Source organism: Lepisosteus platostomus, chromosome 11, assembly GCF_059453375.1.
Source record: "Lepisosteus platostomus isolate fLepPlt1 chromosome 11, fLepPlt1.hap1, whole genome shotgun sequence".
Classification (NCBI taxonomy): domain Eukaryota; kingdom Metazoa; phylum Chordata; class Actinopteri; order Semionotiformes; family Lepisosteidae; genus Lepisosteus; species Lepisosteus platostomus.
In genome coordinates, this window is record NC_142621.1 from 482,388 (window position 1) to 500,410 (window position 18,023).

An 18,023-nucleotide genomic window follows, 5' to 3' on the forward strand; every position below is an offset into this window, starting at 1 on the left:
TACATAGGAGCAACAAGCTTAATAAGGGAAAGCCAGAGGTAGAATAAAACCACATTTCTATGCTGTGAAAAGATTGGGTTACTATAGGCATGGGGGGAAAAAATACATACTGTATGCCTGTGGAAATGTCTAACAATACCATATGGATATATTCTGTGGTGTATCTATACCCCATGTATATTTCAAAAGGTAATTAATTATTGTAATTACCAAAGCTATTTCCAGTCAAATTCTTTGTTGTGTGCCCTTTTCCCCAACATCAGTAACCAAGCGCAGGGAAAGAATGCTTTAATTCACACACCCATGCCCCAGCCACTCAGCCAAGCATGAAAGCCTCTACATCCAGCCGCCAGTAATTCTCTCTATTTATCTGGCAGCAAGGGTTTGTATCATGAATATGTCGCTAACCATCTGCAGTCACTTGAGTATAAAACATCTGCTTTTTATATAGTGTACTTGGTACACTCTGAAGGCTTTTTACTGCAATTTATTGTATACTGTTTCGGCACAAACTGTTGTCAGATTTAAGCTAACCCATATGATCATGAGACAACACATTTAAACCAAACCAGGGGCTGTCACACAACCTAAGACGGTTCTGACTTGTGCCGGAACAAAAGTGCACAGAGGACAGTGTTCCGAGTGAAACTCGGATTGGGCAATACGTTTACATTTAATTAATTTATTCATACTTTTTTTTTTAAGTTGCTCAGCCTTGTTATGATTTTAGCTTGATATCTATAGCTGTTTTTGGAGGTTGGGTCAATGTCTGAGGATCACAGTGGGGATCTCTTGTTTTTGCCCCATTTTTGCCCCCTTTCAGGACAGAGTTCTGACTGGGTATCTCAGGCAGCTGGACCCTACGGAAGGACAAGCAGAAATGGATGGATGAAAAGACAGTGAAACAGCGTTTCTGCTGCGGAGCCTCTGCAAGTGTGCGCAAGACAGGGGGAGAGCAGAGATAAGAAGGACAGAGGTGAGGATGAGAGATGGAAATCTGACATAAAGGCTTACGACCCGCAATTTTTAAGAGACGGACCATTCACCTGGACCCAATTTTCCAGACCCTCGATCATCTTTAGTCCATCGACCACAATTCTTTGTGACCTTGAAGTATGTAGATCCTTCAGTCCTCCACAGCTGCCGTCCACATCAGGGACTTTTGCCAAATACACATTCAGCAGCCCACAAACACATGATCCCTCCAGCCATTTCAAGGTCATCAACAGGCCACCAAGCATGTTCTGCAACCTCACTTCCTACACTGCAGCAGAGAAACAGGAAGAGCCTGCCTGCTCACATCAGGATCAAAGCCTTTTCCAGTCTCGCATTTTACCCCCTCACCCCCAATCCTGACCACACTTCCCCCTCCGATTCACAGGGATTCAGCATCTCCTATAAAACACAAAGAGAGGCTCAACCCATCTTCAGACAGGGCTCACACCACCCCCATCAGCCAGCGACTGAGGAATTGTTCCCACTGCTGTCAGATTACCATCTTGCTCTCCTTTCACCTCCACTTTGCTCCTCTTTCTTTCACATTTCCCCTTCACCGCTGTCCCTCACACCGCCGTCTCCCTGTTCTCGGCACATCACAAATCACCGCTGAACTCCCGAGCATGAAATTAAGTTATCAAGCACTTCTAAGTGAACAGTCGGGGACTTTGAGTAATGGGTCCCTTCCCAGAGGCATATATATTTGTACAAGATAAGGTCAATTTATTGGCCATATACAATTTCTTACATTAGGAATTTGTCTTTTCTCATACCCCAACTTGCTCTCATAGACAAGGAGAGAAGCCATTTATACAGCGCCCCTGGAGCAGCTGGGGTGAAGGGCCTTGCTCAGGAGCCCAACGGAGTAGGATTCCTCTGCTGGCCATGGGATACGAACTGGCAACCTTCCAGCCACAGGTGCAGATCCTTAGCCACAGAGCCACCGCTCCGCCCTGAAGCAAGGATCCAGTTATCTCCCTTTTGACTGATGAACAATATGGTATATCCCATTTTTAAACACTGCTGTAATGCAGAGCAGAAGCAGCACCTGCCTCCTCTCTGGACTCTCCCCTGATTTCACTCTGACTGCAGGATCCTGGGTTCAAACCTCTCATTAACTTCACTTTTATTCATCTGCAACCCAACGGCCGTGCGTCATCTGATTTACTAAAACGGACTTCTAATGACACACAGAACGAGAGTTAAGCTATAGTGAACGTGCCAAAACTCAACACTCTCCAATGCATGCATCAGCGTCTACTACAAAAGCAAAGGAACATTTAAAAGGTTGGATTTCTAATAATCAACAGGCATCATGTCTTGATGCCCCAGGACGAGTTGGCAACGTACAGTCCCCTCATTTTTATTACGGGATCAGAATGATTAAACTGTTTTTAGTTTTGAAAGAGAGAATGTGACTGACGCCATGACAGATGGGCCTTGGCCCAAAAGCCCACGCAGGAAGGGGTGTGTTTGTTTTGGAAGGAGCTGCCACGATTCACACAGCTCTCAACTCCCATCGGATCAGCCTGGGAGGTGAAGAATCTTCTAAAGGCATCAGGTCAAGTCTTGACTCAGTCTCAGAACTGCGACTCTCTCTTAATATATTTTACCATTTTACTGTACAGGTAACTAGTGCAGCTCTCACAGGTAAGACTCTGAAGCAAGTTAATACTGTATCACCAGGTCCCAATATATTCTCCACAAGACATTTCAAAATGATAAAAAAAACATCAGTAATCAAATAACAACACTAACACAAACGTCAGGGCATACTAAAAACCAAGAAACAAACTCTCTAGGATGTAAACACTAGTTGTAGCAAGTTACTCCAGGAAATATATAGAGATTCATTTAAAGAGCTTTATGTGCAGCAGGAGAACTTCAAGAATCACTTTTAGGTGATTCTTCAAATTATTTTTCTTTCTGTGATGCAACCGTACACCAAAATGTTAATGGACACAAACCCACTGAGGCAACACAAATGATTTGCTTTTTAATCTTTTTTTGCACTGTTTCTGCCTGATGTCTATTTACCAAGAGTGACACCTTGTGGCAGGAGCAAGATTACAACACGGCTTTGGAGGAACAGTTAGGATGAGGAATGAGTGTGTGCTGGGGTACGAACTATCAACCAGGTCCAGAGAGCCGCAGGACATCCTCAGAAACCATGAGAAAAGTTCCAACCGCAGTCAAGTAGTGTGTCAACAAATCAGGTCTCTTGCAGGCAATGTGTTCTGGCAGCTCTTGCATTGTCTGAATTCTACAGCTCTTTCAATATTTTATCATTATTGCAGTACTGCCTGCGGTATTACTAGACTATGATGTTAAATCTAAACTTTTAAAAAAAAAATTATCCCTCAGTCAAATAAAGTTAAGAAACACAATTGGGGTGTCATGACTTTTAACGTGTATATTTAAAGAAAATAGCAAATATAAAACAAAATAGTTAATAAGAAAATATTAACTATTCAGAAAATATTGTGGTAAAGACAACATAAAAGAACCGGCATTAAAAGCTTCACCTTCTCTTAGCCGTTTGACACAGGATGATGATCGAAGTGAAAAAGCAAGACCTCCAGAAGTCAGATGTAAAGCTGGAGAGGCTACATGCTGGGGCTCAGCAACAGCACTCACACCATTAGAGCTGTTTCTGAAAAAGTCTTACTTCCTCACAGGAAGGGGAGATGTGATACTTATCCGATACTTGAAGCAAAAAAAATGGAAATCATACTTTTTATGAAAGAACGTGGAGTTTTCCTTCCTCTTCGAGAATCCCACTGGCAGGAATTTCAGGTCCAAGTGGAATCTGCGGGCTTTGTTCCTCATGAAGTTGAGCTGCAGAGGAGGGGGGAGGGGGGAGATGGAAAGAGATCAGACAGCTGCTGAAGCCAAATGCACCAGTTCTATACACACACTTGCCTGCCAGAGACTATGAACCAAATACTTTCTGATTTTCGGGAGTTTTGAAGTCAAGCCTACCTCAATCACACTTTGGGCTACGTGACCCAGCAGAATGGCACAATTCAGAAAAAGACGCGTTCCGTGCCTAGCAATGTTTGTGTAGCGTACACTCCTGACCGCAGTTCGTGAAATGACTATTCCTTCATAAGACCATGACCACAGAATGATTTGTTTTAGCTCCATGTTTATGAACTTGGCTTCTATTTAAAGACATTCAAAATAAACACGGAAAACTGTTTTCCTTCCTGAGCTTTTAACATACTTGAGAACCTCACACTAAAGCAGGTAGGAGGAATGAGCCACACTAAACATCTCAAAAACAGAAGTGAGAAGAAGGGAAGCAAAGAATTTGGGCTCAAAGGCATCAAATGTTTTCTTTTTAGAGAAAAAAAATAAACTAGCCAAAGTTTATCTTTTCAAACGAACCCTTCTCCCATCGTATCACAGAATATGCTTACTGTGTCCCACCAACCCACACCTGGCCTGCAGGGAGCCCCAGTGGCTCAATACCAGCCGTGGTAGTGCCGATGACTTGGCTACAAGACATCTCCAGGCCCAAGAGAAGCCCAGGGGATCTAACTTGTCTGAATCCCATAACAAATCCAGAACCACCATGGGTTTCGAACCATGGCTGTCCCTGACAGTGTTGTGTACACAAACGCCCCTTCTAAAAGCCTGTGGTACCCTCAGGACAGACTCACAGGCTCTCCAGATCGGTGAAACCGAATTCAATATGAACGTGTGGCACTACAGTGCACATCCCTGGTCACGTGAATCACTCTAATAATGCAACATTACACTTGATGAGTAATGCAACTCAACTTCAAGCACTGCAAGGCATTCAATAGCTTCTTTTATTGTTCTCCACTTTCTTCTTTCCTTTTTTGTACTCTTTGAGGTACTCAGCTGGTCCAGATCAGCTAACTCAGACAAAGCAAACACTGAGAGACAAAATCCGAGAGACCCGAGGAAAGAAATTTGAAGACTCTGGGTATGACAGTGTCCTTCATCACCCTAACAAAAGGGATTAAATTAATCCAAACGATGACCAATGATTAAATGGTATGAAAGAATCATTGGCTGCAGGGCATCTATCTACCTTGTACTTCAGATGTAGCAATTCAGATGTGTATGCCACTGAACTGCCACCTTGTAACAAACCAAGAAACTGCAGGAAGTTAACTTACATTTTTGGTTGAGAGTGGCCTGTGAATAAGAGAATCCCTGCCTGCACTGTCCGCCAACCTCCCTGCATCCTCCAGGAACCTGTAATCTGCAAAAACAGACCCCAAGACAATGTCAAGCAACTGTTCTGCACAGCCAAACAAATACCAAGAAGGGATTTTAAACACAGATTCCCGGGGCTCACCACAGAGAAGATTCATTTCATCAAAGTCGGCAACGGGCACAAAGGCGGTCTTATCCCGCACTCCGCTGCATCCTGAATCAGATTTGTGTCTCTTCACACAGGACAAGCTGGAAGAGGTAGAAGGAGCAAGAAAATAAATGCAGTAGGCCAAACTTTACTTACTGCAATTCAGTCTCAAAGCAGGAAGCGAATAAATCACAGGCAGATATCAGAGCCTTCATGCTAAAGCCTTCAGAAAACAGGAGGCCAGACTGTTCTGCTAGCGCTGCTCCTGGAAAAAACAGACCCTGAGTATCTGTGTGCAAACCTTTCCATCTTTTTTTTGTATTTCTTTTGCATACACTGACAAGAGATGCCTTCAGCAAGATGCAGTACTATTGACGGAGCAGAATTACACTGAGCAGAGCCTTAAGATAAAGATGCACACTGACTGCAATGAGGCACAGAAAGTCAAAGAAAGCAGGACAAAGAAAGGGCACCAGTGACTGCTGAAAGAAAAAGAACTTGAAACCCTTTCATTACATCACTAGTCCCTGAGCGCCTTCAAGGTTCTGCAGTGCTGAAAAACTATTCTGATCAACCCTATTTGCAAAAAGGGAAATTGAAATAAGAAAAAAACTGCTATCCTGGATCTTTTTAATATTTATATAATAGCATATGCAGATGTGCTTGAATATGGTTTTAAGAAACATTTTTCAGTTTTCATATTAAAATGTCAAGATAGAGAAGAAAAAAAATATGGATAGATTGAAGTGCGTTCATCGCCCATTGCTGATTACAGAGCATGTCAAGTTCTTTCAGTGCTACGGCACGGAAAGATCTGTCAAGTACAATACATGCAGCACAAAACTGGAACAAAGGGAAAACGCTGCTGTACGAAAATTTTGTTGTTGCAGTCTGGAACAAGATGAAGTCAATACTGTTGTTTCTTTCAAAAAATTGCTGAAGGAGATCTTGGCATCAATTAACTACTAACTTCCAAATGAGAAACTGAATATTTGGACTGACAGGCCTACTTTCTTTTGTAACTATTCTTACGTTCTTATCTCTTAATTTTACAGGCTTTCAAATAAAAAGGAAACCCTCATATGTGATGCAGAACATTTCAGGTTATTAGTCTAGTGTCTTAAAACCAATCAATTAAAATACCCAGACTACTGTTTAAACAGAAAGGAATATTTCCTTAAAAAGTATGCAGCTTGGTGGTTTAATTTAGGCAAGTTTTCTGACAGGATGATAGCTATGAATGCACCTTTTTGACTGCATGTTTACAGTGTGTTGTCACACAGGTAGGAACAAAATGATCCAAGCTGTTTTCTAGGGCTTCTTCCAGATAAATGTCTGTTCTTACTATAAGCAATTAGTGTAATAATTTTCCCAAAGGGGAGGCACGTGTGAGTGTTGTTTTAATTTGGGGAAATAAATTTGCCTGTTTCCAAGATGAAAAAAAACAAACAATTTCCTTAGTGTTGCCACTGTGGCCCTGGCACTCAGTAAACAAGAGCTTGTTCCACCTTAAAGAAAACATGCTTATGTCTGCTGTCAGTATTGGGTACATACAGAAATTAGGAACAATCTACAACTTTGGGAAAACGAAGGAAGGGAAACACGAGTGTTCAAGCGTGCCGTCTGATTTCCAGGAATGTGATGGGGGGTTAAAAAAGCCCCCGGTAGAGACGGGGGCAAGTCCGCGTGACTGAGCAGCCGACGGGGGTCTTACCTGCAGGAGGGCCTCAGGCAGCGCGGGCACCTGTATCTTGCTTCTTCGGATCCGCAGGCTTCACAGCTGTTATTAAAGAAGCAACGCACCCCTGAGCATCCAGCACACAGAGCTTAGCGACCCGAGGAAGCGGTAAGTAAATTACAGCGGGGGGAAATCTATCTGCAAACAGACCTGAGATTAACTCCATTAACATGTCATACGGCGTGCAGTTAAATTCATTTTATGGAAACATTTTAATCTAACAGCTTCGCGCTTCGATATAGCATCTATAAAATTAATTGGCACGACTACGTTACAGTCACTTTCCTTTAATAAAATAATAGATGAATGAGCTCTTACTTTGACAATGATATTTTTCTTTTTATTCCTCTCGTTGTGTCAGTCGTGTTATCGAAGTCATTTTGATTTTCCGGAGTTATTTCTCTCTCCATTATAACTATTTTCAAGAAACACCGCTAACCAAAGAAACGATGCAAAACACTTCTACAGACCCACGTGTAAAACACAGCCGTATTCCAGTTTACTAATGACGTTACGACAGTGTTTCCTGGCAATTTGAGTCTCCGCAGCTTGCCGTAGGACTGGGGGAAGGGGCCGACCAGATTTATATAAGGGCGCCCCCTTGTGTAAATACTCCCTCATTACACCATATATTTTATTCCCTGCTCATTCGTGGAAAAAAATGCCAGTATTGGATAACAAAACTTACACAAATGCATTTTTGACTATTGTAGGAATGAATAAACAAATAAATAATTGAAAAACTATTTGCAGGCTAAAATCTTAATTTACCCCCTTGAAGAGATGGGATAGTCATTTCTAATTATAATGAAAAATAATTACAGAAAACTGAGTAAGGCTCACAAACAATCCTTAACACATGTAGGACTGCTCTCCAGATTAAGTATTAAGGTTAAAGGTAAATAATTTCTAATACCTTAATAAAGTTTGCTTTGAAAAACAAGCACATTAAGTATTTTCCATATGTTTGTCATAATTGCTATTTCTTAAATAAGTAATAGATTAAGGTAGTGCTGGGATATTGAGTTTAATTCCCTACCTGTGCTGCTGTCTGCCTGGAGTCGGTATGTTCTCTCTGTGTTTATGTGTGTTTCTGGGTGCTCCAGTTTCCTCCTACAGAATAAAGACATAATGGTAGGTTAATGGACTTCTGGGAAATTGGACCCTGGTGTGAGAGTGTGCGTGTTAGTGTCTCTGTGTGTCCTGCGCTGGACTGGCGTCCTGTCCAGGGTGTATCCTGCTTTGCTCCTGGAGCTTGCTGAGATAGAATCTGGTTCCCACTTGACCCTGTTTTGGAAGAAACAGTTAGGAAAAAGGATGGATATACTGTAAGATTACTTCTAAGGAATATTTCACTAAAATCTAAATGAAAACATTGGGGATGTACATTTGTGTGTTTCTGCAGACTTGGCTTGAGCCTGTGAAATATCTGTGTCTTGCGTGTGTCGCTGCTGGGGTGCATGTCCAAAGAGAGAATGTCCACTCAGCGCTGTGGTGAAGTGGTCCAAGAATGCAGAAACACTTTCTCCTTTGGCAGGGAGCATCGCGCGGCTTAAAAACTGACAAAAGGGGGTTTTGTCCTCCTTGGGGGTGAAAAACAAGCTCCGGGCTTTTCAAGAATAAAGCTGGATGAATAGTTTTGTGGGGAGCTGCAGGATATATGAACTGGCCGAGCTGATTGTTGAACATGCCCCCCTCAAAGGCTAATGTCCTTCGTGAGGGTTCATCTCCTGCTGAAAGTGAGATGAATGTTTATTAGTCTGTATTTAGAGTTGTCATGGCACTGAGAAAAATGTTCCCTTGCGAGACACAAAGGCTAAGAACAAGAAAACGTCTCCAGCGAATTATCCTCAATAGCTGGAGTGCGGCTAAATCACTGAGATTTTATATTGCTTTTTTTTACAAAGTCTATTTTGTTTATTTTTTCACTTGAGCCATTTGCTGATGTAATGTCTAGTTTTTGCTCACTTACATTACTTCACATTGTTTCTTGGCCAATCTTAAAAATATTGTGGTGGGTCTACATATAATTAAGATAGAAATAAGAAGCACAGGGTCGTACTGTAATAGCAGTGAGGTTATTAGTAAGGCACTATTTCTGACAGCTATTATGTTTTAGGAAAATTGAAGAAGCTACTTAAGTACTGTTCATAATTCAGTATTGTTTTACATGTGTTTAACATATGCCTAATTAGATTAATGCATAACTTTTATGTTTTTATGTCTGACGAGGAGATCAGAGAATTAAGTAGCACTTTAATCAAGTTTGTGTGGCATTTACTATTTTCAGGCTACATTTTATAAGCAGGGACACTGTGGCACCTATGAACTGCCTGCAGTAACAATAGCTAGAAATTGTGATACTAATGATTCAATCCACTGGTTTGTTAAACTTTTCTCTCCCAGTGTGTGTCTACAGAATATTTGTGAGGTTAAGATGACATGCAACTGAAAACTCCTATAAGTCCCGAAGACCTGTGACTCTCCAGAGCTCTGGGAAGGGATCCTGGTTCTGCAGTGTGTATAAACTCTGTATCCTGCCTTACCTGCTGGTTCAAAGGAGAAATGTAGCTTCTAAACTAGCAGACATGGTTGCTTTACATTGCACCTCGTCAGACTGCGTGTTTGTGTTTGGGATATGCTGGTTTATGCTGAATTAGAAAGCAGATCTCCATGCCGAGACGCAGGTTTTCTCAAGTCACCATCTTAAATATGCTTTCATTCAGAAGACTAAAATGACCTCCTCTTGTTTGTAACATTTCTGTCCATGCTGAGAAGACAAAGATCTCTATGAAACACAATGCCAACCAGAAACTCTGGACAGTGACTGTGGAGACACAGGAGAGAGAGATGGAGGGCAGTAGAAAAAAACACATAATAAATGAAGAGAAGAAGTGTTACACTCGAGAGGAAGCTATTTGGCCCATCAAGCCCGGTTTGATTGCTGGTATTGATCCAAGGATCTCAAGGCTGTTGCATCTTAATGCTTAGTTAAGCATGAACGTGTCCAACTAAAACCAACGATCTCGGAGGCAGATTAATGAACAGGCTAGTATAGGTTGTAGCCTTGGGGCCCCGGATTGATCAAGGGACCCGATTGGCCAGAGTATTTTTTAAACAGACCGGTGGGCCTGATTAGGGACTCCTGATTGGCCGGGGTATTTTTTAAACGGACCTGTGGATCCCCATTGGTCCATAAAAACGTGGAATAATGTGTGAACTAATGATTGGTTAGATGCAATGTGTTCGCAGTTTAAATTAAATTTATTATTCATCGGGTGATTTTTTTGTGCAAGTTTACGGTACCCAGCCTCGAAATGTGCGCGAAAACGAAAAGCATGGTGGTTAAAAAAGCGGTTTGAGCAGGGTCTGGTTAAAAAGATCCACAGATTGACTGGTTATTTCACGTTTGCTGAGCCGGACCCCGGTCCTGAGTTTACAGCTAACGTTGCAGCCTGTGCTACAACACCCGCGGTTGAAAAGTTAGCTGCTGCCGGCTCTCGCCTGGGCGCATGTGGACGAGCAGCTCCCGCAACGGGGTCAGAGGCAGAGCCGTCTGAAACGCCAACACCCGCTGCCGTCTCCGCGGGACCAACGAGCCGCCGCCATGTCTGTTGCACCTGCTGCCGTGGAGCCAATAGAGGCCGCAACAGCAGCTCCCGCTTCCTATAGCTCGGACCCAGCGTGCTGGGGTGAAATAGATGCGGCCATACTGGGTTAAACTGGGCCCGGAATCGTGTCAAAACCAAGACGCAGAGGTTGCAGCATCAGAAAGACAACATAAACGCTAAAAGAGGTATTTGTCTAAAACCCTCTTCAAAAGACAACTCGGAAATGGCGAGTGTGCGTCAAGCGAATGGCTGCTGTATTCCCTTTGGAAAGGTGCGGTGTTTTGTTTCGCATGTTAATTATTTGGGGACAGTGGTGATCAGTCTAGACTGACCGCAGGTTATAGTGACTGCAGAAATGCAGCCGTACGCTTGGCTGAACACGAAGTGTCGGAGAGCCGTGGAAAGCCTATGGTTGCATACGTTATGCGCTGTGCTGATAATGGTCTAATCGGTTGAGAACTAAAAACATGTCCCCAACAGTGTCCCAACATTACAAGGTGGATACACAGTGGCAGAGAAAACGGAATAAACAAGCAGACGAAGCCACAGAGCCTGAAAGTGAGCAATCAGGCCGAGATCAGTTCAGTACTGTTGTTTTCGTTGCGGTCATAGACCGACTTGTTGCCGAAGTGGATAGGAGGTACCGCTCCTACAGGGACATTAGGGTTTTTGACCAACATTTCCTGCATCTCCCAACATGATATCGCCACTAATCTCCAAAAGAAATATGCGGATGATTTGGAGGTGGGCTTTGTGGATGAAATAGGTAAATTCAGAGAACTTATTAAAGGAAACGAGGACGCATCAGCAAGGACTCTATTACAGCTAATAAGGAGGAAACTCCAGTCAGTATTTCCAAATGTTGATACTTCTCTTAGACAGTTCATGACTTTACCGGTAACCAGTGCAAGCGGGGGGCGCTCTTTTTCAAAACTGGCGTTGGTCAAAATGGATCAAAACAGACTGAATCACCAGGCCCTGATGTCCATTTTGCGCAGGACATCACTTTCTATGGATTTTGGCAGCCTTATAAATTACTTTTCTGCAAGGAAAACGGAAAAACTTGCAAAGGTAAGAACATGGTTATTTTTGTGCGTTTGGTTTGTTGCCGGTATGTTTCGTATCTACGTATCATTCGTCGATGCAGTGTATTGACTGATTTGAGTCTATGAGCCGCAATGGGCTTGCTGCTGTTCTTGAAATAGTGCGCTCAGACAGGGTGCTCGCTGGTCTCTGCTGTGCTGATCTTGTTGCTGTTGTGTATCGTCGGTTTCAAAGCAAGCGTGCGCATGATTTGCGTTATCAGCTCGCAGATTGGCTCTGAATCTGATTTATTGGTTGTGTTGCTGTACTTGCATTATAAGCTATTGTAGTGTGTGTGTTCCCTGCGTTACATTCCGTTTGAATCGGCGGTAGCAGCTCCTACTCCGAATACGTCACTGAATTCCAGTATTTTCTCTCGCTTTTTTCTGGTAATGGGGGGGCTACACGGCGTGTAGCCTAGAGGCCTCTGATCACCTTAATCCGCCACTGGTCAAGGTACAGCCAAAACATGAAGTTAAGAAAGGAAAATATCATAGTTTTGGATTTTTTAATTATTGCAATTTTTGTAAGTCTGATATTTCACCTTGTGATTAAAAGCAGGAACAAGCTGTGGTTATTCTGTCTCGTACTCACTGAACAGTTCCCATTAATTCCAGCTGTGAGCCAGTCATTTATGAATTAAAGAAGGCATGCAGGTTTTGAGCAACGAAATGTGCCATAAAAAGTTTCCACAATTTATTCTTTAGGGGTTAGGACCATTTTTATTTTATTCCTTTTTATATTTACAAAATGCACTTGTTGTTCCAGAGCATCTGTATTTTTATTTTATAATTCAATGTTACAGATATTTATACTATAATAATAATAAGGAAGAGTTTTGTTCTGGCTTTTGCTAGCTGCCAGTTTGTTTAATACAAACAAACATTGAAAATGCATATGTATACACAGTATATACACATACACACATGTACTGCCTCTTGCATGTATTAATAATCTTTCATCTGTGGGACTAGTACAGACTCTGAAAAGGTGGGATAAATTATTGGGTAACAGTAAGTGGGGAAAAATATGATATAAATAATTAACTATGTATTATCAAAATATACACAAGAAAAGAATGTCTTGATAATATCAAGGATTCCTTTAATGTTCACAAAAATATCAAGCTAAAATCCAAAATGCTTTTAAAAAATGAAGTTGCTCTACAACATTACTTCCAAGGGCTAGAACGTTTACCTGGCTACAGGCCGCATGAAGGCGTGCCACTTTGAATGGCACTTCCATAAACAAAACTACATAAAAAAAAAACTTGACATACACAATTTGTCATAAGTTCATATAAATAAAAAACTGTAATGAAATAAATGGCCAAAAATTATTTTGAATAAGTACTTTTACAACTGGAAAGATCGCGATGTAACCAGTACATACAACTTGAAATAAAAACTTTAAAATAATTTCAAAACCACAAGCACCATTTTTTTTAATATTTGAAGCACGTGTGTAATTTTTTTTTTTTAAGTCCACACATCCAGGAGGTAGAGCACCATCTGTTAAAACGCACGTGTCCACAGCGGACAGCAGATCCAGATTAAAAATTAGAAACGTGAAACCTGTCAACTTTTAAAAAGCAGTAATCCATCCGCAGGCTACTGCACGTCTGGAGTGTTGGTGTCCGCAGTGCCCTGCGGCTCCACTCAGCGCTGTCCGGGGTGGCAGTGTGGTGGGCCCGTGCCCTTGAAGGTTCGGCACACTGAGCTGTGCTCCGGGAGCCACAGCCAGAAGCCCTGTTCTGCATATAACATGTCTGTGATGGATACTGGTGTGGACTGCGCTCACAGGCTTCCTTGAGTCAGTAGCTTCCCATTCTCCACACCATCCATCTCCCACAAGTCCAGGACTTTCCTGATGGCATCTTTGGGGTTTTTTCCTGCTAGGGACAAATTGACGACGATGTCTTGCTGGAAACCGGCGACCTCTCGAGGCGCTGCTGTGTTTAACTTGGCTGCACGCTGTAGTGTTCTGTGACCCCCTCATGTAAAGCAGACGGGCCCCACCTCGATCTCGTACCGCCGGCCTGGCTGGGGGCGAGGGAGTCCGAGGATCTCGGTGATGGGAAGCTGGGTGCTGTCCTGAGATTGAAAGAAGAAGCGTGACTGGTGCCAGCTGCCGTCTTGAATCTGACAAAAACAAAAGCACTTGCTGAGCACCTGTCTACCAGTGGGATCCCGTTTCAGCACCGAAGGGAAAGAGGAGGGCTGATTTCTGACCGCACACATTGCACCTCATCAGCTCTTGTCAGTCAGTGCGCTGTATGATGAATAATAACACAAACAGATCTTCATAGCTCACTAAAGAGCAGTGGACTTAAAGCAGCTCACAACAACCTCAGCTGATCCGATACTTGGAATGTTACTACACTTTATCAAGAAGAAAAATTGGCCCCTTCTGGACCTGAAATTGCACAGACTTAGCCCCCCTTCCATGGAGGCCTGCAGAAAAGGGCAGGGTGGTAGTGTCTCTCCCCTCTATTCCCCAACCCCAGGGTTCATCACACGGATCATTACTCCACTATGGTTTGTCATCGTTTCAAATTCTAATGTGAGATTTGTGGAGGATGTATATCCCCCCACAAGTCTTAATACATGGTGTGTCTTCAAGGAATGCTCAATATAGCAAATGCAATGAAAATTCACAGAGGTAGATACGATTCTAAGCTGCCATTCCCCCTAAGACTCGCTTATTACCTTGCACTCGTCGAGTAGCACGTGTGGCTCAAATAATGAGTTTGCCTTGAAGGTCTGGCCATTCCAGCCCTTAAAGCGAACAGACTCCCTGTGCTGCCCAGACCCCGTGTGGTTCCACACCGGCGTGTTCAGACAGTGCACCGTAATTGTGTGCGTGGCTTCCGTGTTCAGCAAGTGAAGAAACCTCAGCTGCACTTTTCCAATGCCAAATTCCATCTGCAGAAGGAACAATGGGTTAGTGTCCCATCCCGTTAGATAAAGGACGCTTGCCTTGCATGATTGTGTGGCCTCTTAGATTTGAAACTGGACAAATGTCCCGTTCATGGTATTTTAACAGAATCTTAATAGTCTCCTAGGTCTTTGCATATCTTTTATTTTTAAAAAGTCTTTTAAGGTTTCCCAGCAGTTACAGCTAAGCCCCTTTGAAAATGAAAAAGTTTTAAAAAGTATGCAACATTAAAATGAAGCTGCCACTTGTAAAGCTGTTTTATTTTTTAATAGCCCTCACCATCCTTTATCTAACCAGCTAGGAGAGTTGAGATCATCCACAATCTCCAATGACGAGCTGCCCAAGAGGCAACACTACTGTGTGGAACTGCTCTTGGGAAGATCAATAGGACAAAATTACAACATCTTTCATTGCAGGAACTTGCAGGGAACTGAACTGAGGATAGGAAATTGTTTTTATTCATATTAAGTATGTGTAACTAAATTTAAAACCCATTCAAACTCATTCAGTATACACCAATCACAGAGCACCGATCTCAATAATGAGTGTAACACAGGGCAACAGTGATAAGCCTGATAAATGGATGGTATCAGCCATGTTTCCAAGGAACAGGCTCAAAGGCCATTTCCTAAACATCGCTATCATCCAAGCCAGGAAATACAAACATCCAAGCAGACATGTAAAACAAGATGAGATGGGATACTTGGAAACCAAGTTTATATTTGACTTGGATTATTCAATAATACGACTTTTGTTTTGAAAGTTAAAACAATATGCAACCAGATGCGTAGACATTTATCAACCTTGACTTGGATTAACATTATCTTACTTTGAAATCTTTCTCTGGAAATTTATTTCAAAATTAAGGTAGGGCACATTGGTTGGTTTTTCAAGGCATAACGCAGTTTGAAAGAAATGCATGAGGTGGGAACAGTCAGTCCTCTCACAACAGCAGCAGGCCACTGATTATAATGACAGGTTGTGTTTGTATGGTTCAGTGGATTGAAAGAATCTATATGAGAAACCTCTGCATCTCTGGGATTGAGTGACTTTTGTACAGGCAAGGATGTAAAACAGGAGAAGATGGTGAAATATTTAGTCCTTCAAAAAATCTGAAAAATTTGCTGCAGCATTTCAATCAATCCTGACCTTTCCAGGTGGAAAACAAGATGTTTTCTCAGCACTGTGAGGTTCACAGCCACAAGTGTTTCTATCTTGAGAACAAAGCCACTCAGAATGGTGAAGCCTTATGCAAGTGGAAAATGTCTTAAAATACAACAGACAGCTAATCAACCCATTTTAAGTATTAACTATACCGGAAATACATCTTAAATGTGGTTTCCCCCTTTTCCTGAGTCCTACGCCTGCTCCATTCTGTACTGAACCCCGCTGTTGCAATATGTATTTCTAGAGTAAAAACTAAGAAATTCCCATTAACTACTGCATGTCCTTAAACGCTCACAAAGGACAGCCCCAAATTACCACCTGAATGTACTATAGAGATCAGACATGTGACACAGATCTTTGTTTTTCAAGACCTAAGCAAGATGAACCCAGAAAATACCTCATTTTACAATTACCCAAAGCTCTTCCAACATGCAGCCTGTAATGAAACATTTTTAAGTCCAAAGTAAATTAATGTATCGGGTCATTATCAGGTATGCAATTACATAATGATTCCATTATGTATGTTTAAATGGAAAAAATAGTTAACATGCCTGGTTTCAATGAATGTAAGAAATTAATTATTTGTTACATTTAAAAGCTATACAAACAAAATCAAATGTGGGGTGCTCTTTTAGAGAGAGGGCACCTTGGACGCTGACACGGGGTGGACACATGTCTGGCCCCCAGCTGTAAAGTTGCAGAAAACCTCAAAGGCATCAGAAGGACATCCAAGATTGGGATCTATCCAGAATTTTCCTGCAACACCCAAGAAAAGACAACACGATAAGAACATTTTAAGTCAACAATGTTAAGTGCATGCAATTTAAATAGCACAAAACCCAAAACTACAACAGAGAGAAGAAGTGTCATAGGCTTACCGTCTGTCAGCTTTTGTTCACAGCTCAGCAAGTCTTTGCAGATTCTGGCTGGATTGTCTCGGGTGCCCAGAGGGTTCTTAATACTTTGCATTAAACTGTTCAGGTAGTGCAGAGTTTTGAAGATCTCTGTACTTTGGTCAAGCAAGGCCATTTCAGTGTTCTGATAGCTCTGTGCCATGTAATGTTAGAAGCACAAGCAGCCCAGCAACATGCATTCAAGTGGAACAAACAAGCAAGAATGAAACAGAACAACCAAAGCCCACCACCAAGACACCAAGCCCCCAGCATGCCCCAGGGAGACCCCATGCCGACATGAACAGAAAAACGTGTGCATCCAGGTTTCCCGTTTCAAGCAAGTTAACCAGGGGAAAAAAAATGTTTAACCATGTGGATTAGTGCAATTTTGGGATGGAAATTTAAAGAAACGGCCAACAGCAGTCATTAGAATTTGTGTTGATGCAAAGATTATGAAGATCGTATTTTACCCATTTATTTATGAGACGGGCACAAATAACAAATGCAACAAATGGAAAAAGAAAAAAAATCGAATTAATCTTACAATAATCTTTTCACAAACTGCATTACAAACAGCAAGCAATTTCTTCATGAATTACAGTGGAAATCTTTTTACTGTTGTACTGCTTTTATAACTTAGCCACAGCTGCTACAGCCACATGTTCTCAGCTTTAATACCCTATGGTTCAATACTGAGCAGATCCATCTCTACAAAATGTACATTTCATGAAGTCTCTTCTCATAACTTTTAAACAAACCCTAGTAGGAAGATGCATGAGAGTAAATCTGTTTTGGAGCCTCATCAGTTCAGTTACGATCATGATCCAGTGTCCACTGGAACAGAGGAGACAAGCCAGTTACCTGCGCCTCCAGGGCTGCACTCGATTCAATCAAGGCTCGAATGGCCACATTAATATCCAACAGTTTCTGCAAGAGAGGAAGCACCAAAGAAGGCATTCTGAATACAAGATAAAAAAAACAAAATAGGGCATGTTCTATTTCATGCCTGTAAGGATTGAAAGGCTTTCTTAAACCAGTGAAAAACAGGAGGTCAGTGTCTTCTGGTCACTGTGGGCAACACAGTCTACATCATCAAGACAAAACAGCACATTGAGTTAAATGGATTTCGTCTGTGAATCTTACCGTGGGACCAGGAGGCCCTGGAGGACCCTGAAAAATAAAGACCTTAATTCAGATGCGAGAGAAACTGAATAAGTTTATTAAGACTCAGGCCTGCTTGTCAGGAACAAGAGTCTGGG

The 18,023-nt window shown here is 42.1% G+C and overlaps 2 protein-coding genes across 2 annotated transcripts in view; both read right to left on the reverse strand.

Moving 5' to 3' along the window:
• The window catches only part of znhit6 (zinc finger HIT-type containing 6), a 30,254-nt gene extending 22,675 nt beyond the window's left edge, over positions 1-7,579 (reverse strand). Inside the window, exons 1-5 of the mRNA XM_088597659.1 lie at positions 7,392-7,579; positions 7,050-7,115; positions 5,330-5,436; positions 5,148-5,233; positions 3,731-3,834 (exon numbers count right to left, since the gene is read on the reverse strand). Of these exons, the coding sequence (XP_088453785.1) occupies positions 3,731-3,834; positions 5,148-5,233; positions 5,330-5,436; positions 7,050-7,115; positions 7,392-7,483 (455 nt within the window). The 5' untranslated portion in view covers positions 7,484-7,579. The remainder of the gene's footprint in view (positions 1-3,730; positions 3,835-5,147; positions 5,234-5,329; positions 5,437-7,049; positions 7,116-7,391) is intronic.
• A 4,883-nt stretch (positions 7,580-12,462) lies between these two features.
• The window catches only part of col24a1 (collagen type XXIV alpha 1), a 105,218-nt gene continuing 99,657 nt past the window's right edge, over positions 12,463-18,023 (reverse strand). The window contains exons 55-60 of the mRNA XM_088597661.1: positions 17,908-17,934; positions 17,626-17,691; positions 16,750-16,918; positions 16,518-16,627; positions 14,476-14,691; positions 12,463-13,908 (exon numbers count right to left, since the gene is read on the reverse strand). Of these exons, the coding sequence (XP_088453787.1) occupies positions 13,762-13,908; positions 14,476-14,691; positions 16,518-16,627; positions 16,750-16,918; positions 17,626-17,691; positions 17,908-17,934 (735 nt within the window). The 3' untranslated portion in view covers positions 12,463-13,761. The remainder of the gene's footprint in view (positions 13,909-14,475; positions 14,692-16,517; positions 16,628-16,749; positions 16,919-17,625; positions 17,692-17,907; positions 17,935-18,023) is intronic.